A 12,283-nucleotide genomic window follows, 5' to 3' on the forward strand; every position below is an offset into this window, starting at 1 on the left:
ACACACATACACACATACATACATACATACATACATACATACATACATACATACATACATACATACATATACATACATACATCTATAAATGTCAACCCCCATCCCTGACTGAGAGCAGTCGGGTTCCTCTTTATCAATCCAGTCAAGCCCCTGCTGTCCCAGTTATCACCAGCTTCTGACCCCATACTGTTAGATTCATACACAGCCTCTCTGTGAAGCCTTTCCAACAAAGACAAGGTTTACAAGGTTAAGACAGTTTGCATTCATATTTTCACCACCCAGCAGCAGGGGGGACACACCACACCATGTGGATAGGGTGGGATTACCATCCATATAATCAGAGTTCCCAGAAATTCTCTAATTAAAAACGGGAGCGGCGAGAATCCAGTGGTGTAAAGTAACTAAGTACATTTACTCAACTTTTACTTCTACTCCAATACATCTCAGAGGCAAATATTGTACTTTTACTCCACTATCATATGAACACTTTAGTCACTATTACTTTGCACATATAAATTATTATATCATAAAACATACATTAACCACTTCTTTAGCCCTATTTTATACATAGGCTATTTGAAAATAGCCGATCTACGAGCTCGCAAAGCATCACATCATGCTTGTAGATCTGCTATTTTCAAACATTTTAGTACTTTTACTTTTGGTACTTTAAGTATATTTTGATGCCAATACTTTTGTACTTTTACTCAAGTAACATTTTGAACACATGCCTTTTACTTGTAACAGAGTATTTTTATGTTGTGGTATTATTGCTACTTTTAATGTATATCTGAGTACTTCTTCCACCACTACGAGAATCCCTTATTACAAAGTCTAAACCAGTTGTGCTATAAACACGCCCCCTTCTGTGGTCAACGCGGAAGTGCCTTTTTCAAACAACCGCGGACTCTTTTTTTTCGCCGATAAAGTATAGTTTTGGACCATGACGGAGGCGCGCCGACTCAGCAGACCTTGAGGCCGAGGAGACGCGCCCGAGCGCCTCCAGGCGCGAGTGCCCGCGTCGACCGGCCAATGGTCTGCTAGTCGACTCAGCGCCGTTCGAGTTGTGTACCGATAGGGACAGAATAGTATAATGTTTTGGTGAGAGCGTTTGCCCCAACTGTCACTCAAAGTGGCTACTGGCCAATCACAGCGCGTCCTTGCACAAGCGTATTGGCCAATCATGCACAACTGGTTTAGTCTATGGAGTCACGCGGAGAATCCATATTGAAACCGGAAATGACGTCACCTGCGGATGCACGTTTCGTTCAGATCATCCGGAGTAAACAAAGCCTAGTGTGTAAACATCCTACCTGTGGAGGTGGAGAGATCAGATCTCAGCTGCTGTTTTCACACAATATTTATTCATTTACACGTGGATCCACAAAGGGAATGCAATAAATACAAAGTGACGGGCTCATATTAGCCTTGAGACTTTAAGTTAGTATTTGATGAATATACAGTACCGCTATTGTTGCTGGGGAAAAAAACAAATGGGAATAACAATTTCAAACACCAGTATATTTTAATATTTTTTTCTAGACAGATTTTTTTCTTTTTGGCAGGGGGGTTACTAAACGGTTTTAAAAGTTTTATTGTCTAGAAGAGCATATAAGTTTTAACTGATCTAGTATGAAAGGTCCATATTCGTCAGATTCAAGCCGGAGGAGGAGAATCAGCGGGGCGACCAGGCTGCTGTGGCCGCTGCTCGGTGCGTGTCTGTGGGCTGCGGTCGTTGGCTACAAGCCGGTGATCATCATCCATGGACTGTTCGACAGCTCGGGAGAATTTGGGGCTTTACTACGATTCATCAACGACGTGAGTCAAACATACATGTTGCTACACAATGTTGTTGGTCGATCAGTACTTGAATACACTTTGAGGAGGCAGTTTGCACGAAACATGAGCATGTCCTCGCGTTATCATTCGAGGACATGATGTGCCTTGGCCAAATTGTGACCTAGACTTTGTTATGATTCATTTGATTTGCTCGTTTCTAGTTTGAATCATAATTTTAATTATGGCAAAATGTCTCATTTTAAGTTTTAGAAATGGTACTTTATTGTTAACCCTTTAGACGCTATCTATAGCATCTAAGTTGCTTGCGGCTACTTTATTGTCAAGTGTTCATTGACACTTGTTTCGCTAGAACAACCAAGATGATCACATGGCATGATCGAAGATAGCTCCATTAAGAAACTCTCACTCTGCTATAACTTAATGGAGCTAGATCGAAGAAGTAAAACACAACACAGAACAGTCTGCTCCAGATATATGAGCATTATCTTCTCCATTCATACACCATTTCTTGAATTACCTAACCCCGCCAAAAAAATCGTGCTGAGGCTGAAATATTGCTACACTAACATCCTCCAGACTCTTTCTAACTTGCAGCACCTTGATAAACATTAACTGTTTAATTAGACCATCATTATGTTCTGATATTTCTCAAATAGCTACTCAGGGTTGGGATGACATTGAAATGTAGTTAGGTGCTGAAATTGAATCCAAATTATTTGTGAAGTAATTTAATTTTTGATCTAATGACCCATTGTTGGGTTGGGGAGCAGTAATCCCCTCAAAAGGGGGCGTTTGTGATCGTTGAGCATGCAGGAGTTGTTGATGATCAACACCTCCCCTCCAAGTGACCTACCACCAGACCTTTGTCTCTCTAGCTAGCAGAGAGGGGAGAAATTCAGAAAGGGTACCTAGAATGTCCTGCTGAGCACTCTAGGGTGGGGTTTGAACATTTCAATTAAAGACATAATCTAAAATGTAATCAAGCTTCCTTGACAATGTAATTATAATACAATTAAACATTTTCTTGATTGTTATCTGGACTGATTATATTTACTTATGGTGTGTAATCTGTTTACATAATCCATATATTACATGTAGTCAGTTACTTACTACTGAACCCTGTTTGTACTCAGTCTTGCTCTCATTACATTGGTACTCACTCACTTCCTGTAGGATGTGACTGCTGTATATCCCATTCCCATACAATTCATGCATATTTGATATCTGCTGCTATTTGATATGTTTTTCTTTTGCACAAGAGGCTATTCACACCAGATATGTATTGATATTTGTTTTGATATTTGATACTTTTACTCATACTTTCAGTCTTATTCTTTATTTAATATGTAACTGCGTTACTGCAATTCATGTGAAGTTTGCACAAAATAATGTGACAATAAACTGAAGTTGGACGTTTTTGGCAGGTGTATTGTGTAAAATGTTCTATGGGGGCTCCAACATGTTAAACAAAGAAAAAGAGTCCGCACACCGTCTTAATGCTCCCGATGATTTATTGAACAAACAGCGGTCTGATACAACGTTTCGGCCAGAGGCCTTCGTCAGGTATACTGAGCAGTGTGAGGAGACTGGCATATAAAGACACAAGGGAGGGCAGGATACACTGATCACTAAGTGTAGGCACCCGGGGACAACACCCCAATTTCAGAGTCTATGACTCACAAGTAACCACATGACCTATGACAATTACATAGAATAGCCATTATTCTTTGGTGGCCATCAGAAAAAAGGAAAACATTTGTAGTAAATATTAGTCTATACCCACACAAAATACCAGTCTACCACTATATATAAACAAAGCTCTCTGTACAATAAACAGAGACCACACAGTCAGATATATATGAACATTAAACATTAAAAAAGGGACAATTAAAATACAAGACTAGTATAGATGTTACAGAAAAGGTTTGATGTCGAATTCCTCGTTTAACCCATGAGGCGCCATAGTATTTAGAGTATAAATATGAAACATTTCACGTTGTAGCAGGCGGCGTTCTAAGTTGCCTCCTCTAGGAGGTTGCGACACCTTTTCAATGCCTGTATAACGGAACGTACTAATACTGTGGCCTGCTTGTTTAAAGTGTAGAGCCACAGGATTGCGTTCGTCCCCGCATCTAATGTTAGAGCGGTGTTCGCTGATGCGAGTACGTAGGGGTCTGTTGGTCTTTCCTACATACCCCAAGCCACAGGGACATTTAATAAGATACACCACATTTTTGGTACTACAGGACCGCGTATCTTGACGGTTTTACCACTGTGGGGATGTGTATACGTTTTACACTTAGAAGTGAAGCCACATTGGGCACAACTCCCACACCTGTAGTTCCCATCGGGAATATCATCCAAAAAGGTGTTTTGTTTTAGTTCGGGCGTATAGGATCTCACCAACTGGTCCCTCAAATTAGGAGGGCGTTTAAAAACAACAGCTGGGGCTTCTTTAAAGACAGTATTGAGTCTGTGGTCCGATTTGATTATATGCCAATGTTTTGCAATTATTTTTTAAAAATCAAAGCCCATGGGTGAGTATCTGAGGACACAGAAAGGAGAATTTGCCTTTTGAGGTCTGATTTTAGGTATGAGACATTCATCTTGCGTCATGGCTTTAAAACGATTAACAGCGACATCAACCCATTCCTGTTTATACCCTCTATCTCTAAATCTGTTGGTCAAGTCAGTGGCCTGTACACTATAGCCAGCGTCAGTGCTGCAAACCCTGCGTGCCCTATGAAACTGACTAATGGGCAGGCTTCGAATTAAATGTGTGGGGTGAAAACTATCCCCTCGAAGTAGAGTATTCCTATCAGTAGGTTTTCGATACAGGTCTGTCTGTATGGAGTTGTCATTTTTTATGACTAGTACATCCAGAAAACTAATGCTTGTGTCACTGAACTCTATGGTGAATTGTAAATGTTCGTCGGCCAACGAACATTTACAATTCACATCCCCACAGTGGTAAAACCGTCAAGATACGCGGTGTAATTACCTGTAGTACCAAAAATGTGGTGTATCTTATTAAATGTCCCTGTGGCTTGGGGTATGTAGGAAAGACCAACAGACCCCTACGTACTCGCATCAGCGAACACCGCTCTAACATTAGATGCGGGGACGAACGCAATCCTGTGGCTCTACACTTTAAACAAGCAGGCCACAGTATTAGTACGTTCCGTTATACAGGCATTGAAAAGGTGTCGCAACCTCCTAGAGGAGGCAACTTAGAACGCCGCCTGCTACAACGTGAAATGTTTCATATTTATACTCTAAATACTATGGCGCCTCATGGGTTAAACGAGGAATTCGACATCAAACCTTTTCTGTAACATGTATACTAGTCTTGTATTTTAATTGTCCCTTTTTTAATGTTTAATGTTCATATATATCTGACTGTGTGGTCTCTGTTTATTGTACAGAGAGCTTTGTTTATATATAGTGGTAGACTGGTATTTTGTGTGGGTATAGACTAATATTTACTACAAATGTTTTCCTTTTTTCTGATGGCCACCAAAGAATAATGGCTATTCTATGTAATTGTCATAGGTCATGTGGTTACTTGTGAGTCATAGACTCTGAAATTGGGGTGTTGTCCCCGGGTGCCTACACTTAGTGATCAGTGTATCCTGCCCTCCCTTGTGTCTTTATATGCCAGTCTCCTCACACTGCTCAGTATACCTGACGAAGGCCTCTGGCCGAAACGTTGTATCAGACCGCTGTTTGTTCAATAAATCATCGGGAGCATTAAGACGGTGTGCGGACTCTTTTTCTTTGTTTATTTGTTTAGTCGGATCCAGCACCCGTTGAAATATTTAGATGTGCGTGCATCACCTTACGGCTCCAACATGTTAGGCTTGTATCTAGTTCCCATTTTTTACATATGCTGTTATTTTCGCGATTTGTTTTACAACAAATATGTAGATAACTTGAAACCATAGGAAAACTGAATATTTTGAAACCCATCCTAAAATGAAATGGACACATCCCACTTTTTCTTTCCCTTGAATGCTCTTTATACCATTCTTTCACTCAGAAGCTTTTTTCCTTACCTAATGTCAGAGTAATCAATCTTTAAAGCATGTAGATCAATTATCAAAACATTCCAACAGATAATGTTCCTTCAACTAAAGCACCTGAGCAATCAGCTGACCTAACCATTCCTTCCATGATTATAGAATTTAATATGGCTGACCTTAATTAAACCTTAAACCTTAATTACCTTAATTCTTAATGTCTTTATAAACCCCATACCTTCTCTTTTACAGTCTCATCCTGGAACCAACGTATCAGTTATTGACTTGTTTGACAGAAGCGCCAGTTTGCAGCCGCTATGGAAACAGGTTGAAGGCTTCAAGACAGCTATCTCCCCTATAATGCAAAATGCACAAGACGGGGTCCACTTTATCTGCTACTCCCAAGGTGTGTGTGTGTGTGTGTGTGTGTGTGTGTGTGTGTGTGTGTGTGTGTGTGTGTGTGTGTGTGTGTGTGTGTGTGTGTGTGTGTGTGTGTGTGTGTGTGTGTGTGTGTGTGTGTTCGTATTGGCACATGAGTGAGTGAAGACAGAGAAAAAGCAGTGGTGTGTCATCATGAGGTTATAAAACTACTGTATCTGAACAGCATTGTGTCAGACTCATTTTATTGACTAGATAAATACATCTATAAATCCTAAGGGTCTAATTTGACCTTATCTAAGCAGCATTTTTGACACACAGTAAAATCCTCAGTCTAAATTTCAGAGTGTACAAATATAACCAAATAGTTGAGTTAAATTACCTCAGGATTTTACTGAGTAGTGCAGCTCATGTTCGACTTACTGTAATTCATGTTTGACTTCCTGTAGTTCATGTTGTAGTTCATGTTTGACTTCCTGTAGTTCGTGTTTGATTTTCTGGTGTTTCTGATGTTGTTTCCAGGTGGGCTGATCTGCAGAGGGATCCTCTCCACACTGCCAGACCACAACGTTCACTCCTTCATCTCACTCTCTTCACCTCAGGCTGGACAGTACGGAGGTGCGCTCCACAACAAACCCATGTTTTGATTGATTGAATACTTTATTAGTCAAAGTTTTAAACAGCACGGGGTACCGTAGACAATAAGGCTAAAAGGATAACACTAAAGAGTCCTGGGGACTTGTTTCCATTGTGGTCCTATGTATTCAATTCATCAACATATTATAAAAATAACACAATAATACATGTCATCAACAAATACAAAAGACATGTGTACAAAGGAGAAAAAGGAAAAACGGTGGCAGTGAATGACACCTCCTTTCTATGGGAAGATGCATTTATCTCCCCTTGTGGTCCTGATTTTTTCAGGCAAGTTTTGAAAGAAACCAGTGATTCATTTTTTTTTAAGGGATGGTGTCAGGGGGGCATTCCACATTTTGGTGGCAGAGTAGTAGAATGAGAATTTTCCCATGTTTGTTCTATATTTGGGTAGTACCAGATCGTTGTCACTCCCTCTAGTATTGTGGCTGTGGGTGTCACTCACTTTGGAGAAGTAGTTAAATAAAGGGGGAACTGTTTTCTACTTGTGTTCCATGAGCAGTGAGGGGGATTGGGGAGTGGAGCACTGTTTAAAAAAAAAACAATAGTAGTCCTACTTGACCACAGGATCTAAATGTGTCAATAGAAGAGCAGAGAGACCCACTACAACCACTGCAGTTGTGTTAGTTATATTGTATTAACATGCTCTACCATACAGCTTGGTCAAAATAAAAATGTATTCACAAGTTATCAGCAGCATTAAATACTGTATTTTATCATGTTATTTAGTAATTACAAAAATATAAAATTTCCCGCTCTACTTTCCTATCCTCTTGTTAAATATAAACATGTACTCAGACACCATAAAGCACTCTAAACAGGTTTATTTGAAACACGTGCTGCGACAGGATGTAGGGAAGATTGAAAGCCAAAGTGCATCCTTTTCAAAATGCAGCTCATCAGTCATGCAAGCATCAATTACATCAGTTGCTTGGTTGCAATCCGAACTTTATCGCTTGATATTGATTATTTTATCTCCACCAGACACCGACTATCTGAGGTACCTGTTTCCTCAGTTTGTGAAATCGAACCTGTTCCATCTGTGTTATACCTCGGTGGGTCAACGGATCTCCATCTGCAACTACTGGAATGGTGAGTCAGGGAGAGATTCAAAATGTTACTTGAACAAATCTACAATTTATGTATACCCTCTGCACATTCGATAAATTGGGTTCAAACTATCCTGCCCCATATTTATTCTGCATAATCGCCATTGCTGCTAAAACAATTTGACCATAACTGCCTTAACCACTATTGATTAGGGTCACCCAGGGCTATATCCTCTGTGCCCTCCCTTTTCCCTCTACAGTACACCATATATCTTTGCCAAAAATAGCCCATCTTCAAGCTCACAACATGTCACGTTGAGCTTGTAGATCTGCTATTTTTGACGAATGTTCACGCCAGAATAGGGTTCATGTGGTAAAGAGCTTTCTTACCTGTACTTAATTACCAAACTTAATTTCTTATTTATATTATCTTATGTATACATAACTACATTTATTATTATTATGATGTTGAACAACAACTTGTTGTTGTATTGTTGTGTTAGCACGGTCTACAACATTTTATTGACCTTACCTGTATGAGCGAGTGACAAATAATCCCTCTTGATTTTTGATTTGTGAGAGACGACTCCAGGCACTATTCTGTTTTCAACTATTTCATTCCAATGTTCAGGTCCAATGCCACAGGAATTGTAAATTATCAGTCACGAGTGCGAAATGTTTTTACTCCTGAGGCCTGATGAGGAGTGATGCATGAAGAAAAGTTATTTCTTCCAAGATAATTTTATCAGCGGAACCTCTTGGGTTTTGATTAGCCATTGTGCAGTGGTACAGTAGGAGCAATAGACATGCAAAGTTCAGGAGTTCGATATGAGCCCAGGATGCTGATAAGTACAGTACAGTTAAGTAGATGGTATGTGTATCTGGCTGCTGTTACACCAGAATGCCATTGGAATTGATTTGTTTGTTATAATGTTTATTTTTCTCCCGTAGACCCACACCACAGGGACATGTACGTGAACAACAGTGACTATTTGGCTCTACTCAACAGCGAGAGGTCTAATCCCAATTCAACAGGTCAGCAGATGTTCCTAATACATAATAAGATAACACATGAATAATCATTAATAATGGAAATGTATAAATGATTAACATATATATTAATCACTTCAGCCCTATTTCAACATGATTAACTCCAGACAGACACACAGACCCTCTCATAGATGGCTAGCCTCCTGCAGAGCCATGCTGTGAAAACAGCAAGAATAGCTAATCTACAAGCTCGCAACACATTGTGAGCTTGTAAATAGGCTATTTTTGATATTTTGGGGGGGAACAACATTTTTTGAATGTTGCAATTTCTTTGTAAAATCTTCACCTATAATAACATTGATTGGTTGATTGAAACCTTTGTTTATTCTCGAAAAGAGCATGCCCTAAAGAGTGGCGCCAAGTGGTTAAGACCTACCATAACAGAGTTTGTATCGAGTTTGCATATAGTCACATGGTGTGTTTTTAGGTGTATGTATGTATGTAAGTTTATGTTATGATGTTTCATTCAGAGTGGAAGAAGAATTTCCTGAAGATCAACAAGCTGGTGTTGATTGGAGGTCCAGATGATGGCGTCATCACACCCTGGCAGTCAAGGTGAGAGTCTGCCATCCTGTTTAGTTTACATCTTTCTGTATATTTTGGGTTAAACTGGTTCGCCTGGTTAACCACTTTCAACCTTGTGTACCTATTTTGGGCATGTCATTATAGGCTAAATATTTAAATGGTTTAAAAAAAGAATGATGAGGCATCATTGCTCTCTCTGGATGATGCCTCATCTTTAGGTAATCTTCTCATATGATCTCTCTCTGTTATCATTTCAGTCAGTTCGGGTTTTACGACGACAACGAGACAGTTGTTGAGATGCAACACCAAGATGTGAGTAGAATCAACTCTTCATAATGCTGTTTTAACCACATGAAACCTACTGTCCCTATTCTGGGACAACATTTGCCAAATAGCAGATTTTTTTTAAGCTCACACCGTATCACAAACCAACACATTGTGAGCTAGTATACATTGTGAGATCCTGGGGCAACCGGGTGTTGTAGAGGTAAAACACTCACCACTGCAGAGGCTTGAGTTCTATTCCCAACAACTGTGCCTCCAGGCACTCATAACAAGTGTTCACAGGTAGGGGAAGACTGCAGTGGTTTGTGTCTCTGTCACTAGCGACATCTACTGGTTGATCAGGGTGCCCTCAGGGAGGGAACTGGGAGGGATACACACTTAAAACTTCTCACTGTCAGGTGAAAAACAATTGGCTGGTGACTCCATAACCACACACATAGACCAACAGTGGTGGTTGGCAGGCACCACTGGGGGATCAAGTACACTGGTGGACGGGGGATTTGGCAACAACTATAATTTGAGAATGAAAAATGATCCCCAAAAAGATGTAAAAAATACGAACAAACATTGTGAGATCCCTTTTCAAATCAAGAGCGAGAGATCAAGAGAGAGATGTTTATTTTAATTTAGGTGCAGTTAGGAGACCATTGCCTGAAGATCTGAAAGGCCTGATTGGTTGTGTGTTTACTTCAATGAGCTTTATTTACTAAAGCTCATTGAAATGAGATCGCCACAAAATAATCAATACTTTTTCTGTTGTCCTGTTTGTATTGCATAATGCATTTTAACAACACTCTATACGTGACTAAATCATTCTGACATGCCTCCTATACTCCTGTCTCTGTTACTCCAGTTGTACTTAAGTGACGTGTTTGGTCTGAAGACCCTGGTGGCTCGCGGTGACCTCATCCTGTGTTCTATACCTGGAGTAGAGCACATCTATTGGCACTCCAATGAAACTGTGTTCCACACATGCATGGAGAAGTGGCTGGTGTAGCATGGAGCTTTGGAACCAACCCGATCGCCAGAGGAAACGTTCTCATTGAACGTTTTTCAACGTTTCTCAAAATCCGTGCATAGACTACTGGAAAACCACAAATTCCGTGCATAGCCGCCTCGCATCTCCCCCATTGTGACTAAACCCTTTTGGAGCCGCGCAGTCTCAAGGGAATTGTCGCCGTGTGAAGGACCACCGAGCGAGCTAAAGCGAGCGAGTTGCCGTCCTGAACATTGCGACATTCCCTTGAGCCTACTCAGCGGCGTTTGAGTTACGTACCGATAGGCACAGAATCGTACATTTTGTTGTGGGGACTGCTCTACTTCCTGGTTTTTCCGGGTTGCGACTGGTTACGCCCACCGTGGGACTCCCCGTACATATGCACGGAATTTGGGGGTTTCTAGGCGACTATGCACGGAATGACGTGCACAAATCCGTGCAATGTATACTAATTCTCTGGCGATCAGGCTGTTGGAACACACACACACACACACACACACACACACACACACACACACACACACACAATCCCAGCGACACTTGGATTTATCTCAGAGTGTAAGAGTGTATAAATGTGACCTGATCAGTTACATCTGGTCACATGTGTGCACCCTTCAGAGTTAAAATAACACAAAGGGTTTTACTGTGTATATATAGACACACATAACTTGTTTGTTTTTTTCTTTACTCAGCAGGTTGCTTCGCCCTTATTTCCACCATGTGTAAAACACTGCCTGCACAAACCTATATCATACCTCTCTACATCCAAAATATACACCTTTACTTGTGTATACTTCCAAGTTCCCACAGACATATACACCTTTACTTGTACTTCCCACAGACATATACATCTTTACTTGGGTATCCATGTGTGTGTTGTGACCGTCATACCTCAGAGTATTCTACATAAGCTCGCATCACCGGGCTCTCCTGTGGAGAGCCTGGTTTTTATTCACTGTTGAGTGGGCAGCTCCTTGTTCTAGAGCCTGCCTACTCCAAAACGGTATCTGGTAGTTTGTACACACACACATACATACAGTTAGTACATACACACACTTACACAAATAACTTCCGATCCGCTGATTCTCTTTGGACCTGATCTGCAACCTGCTAAGCGAAATGATCCCAGTCTAGTATCATACAACACAAGAGTGCCTGAGTAACCTTTCCTTGACATCTGGTCTACAGTACATTTAGTGTACATGGACAGATGGACTGCCTGATTCCGCTCCCAAGAACTGAGTGATTTGTACCTTTTTAAACCACAGAGATCATATTTCCCTGTGTTTTAACCTACCAAACCTATTTATGTTTTAAGATTTGATTATGAATATCACATTTGTATCATCATTCATTTATCATGCAGTCATTTTTAAGTGTAGACAAAGCCTTAAATTTAGAATGTTCTCCATGCATCTCAGAGGTCATCTTCAAACCGAAGTGCTATGACACACTGCCTTTAGTAATGGTGCTAGAAAGTGTGTGGGTGGGTGAGGGGTGGGATGGGTTATAGAAAAATAGCA

General features: G+C 40.6%; 1 protein-coding gene across 1 annotated transcript; it reads left to right on the forward strand.

The window, feature by feature from the left end:
* Positions 1 to 1,310: 1,310 nt before the first annotated feature.
* Positions 1,311 to 12,226, forward strand: ppt2b (palmitoyl-protein thioesterase 2b). The gene is made up of 8 exons (XM_084081102.1): positions 1,311 to 1,818; positions 6,072 to 6,225; positions 6,720 to 6,815; positions 7,839 to 7,946; positions 8,855 to 8,938; positions 9,424 to 9,508; positions 9,736 to 9,790; positions 10,617 to 12,226. The coding sequence occupies exons 1-8, from the start codon at positions 1,633 to 1,635 to the stop codon at positions 10,758 to 10,760; spliced, it is 912 nt and encodes a 303-aa protein (XP_083937228.1). The 5' UTR covers positions 1,311 to 1,632; the 3' UTR covers positions 10,761 to 12,226.
* Positions 12,227 to 12,283: the final 57 nt, after the last annotated feature.

This window comes from Gymnoscopelus microlampas (genome assembly GCF_963454915.1).
Source record: "Gymnoscopelus microlampas genome assembly, chromosome: 15".
In the NCBI taxonomy this organism is placed as follows: domain Eukaryota; kingdom Metazoa; phylum Chordata; class Actinopteri; order Myctophiformes; family Myctophidae; genus Gymnoscopelus; species Gymnoscopelus microlampas.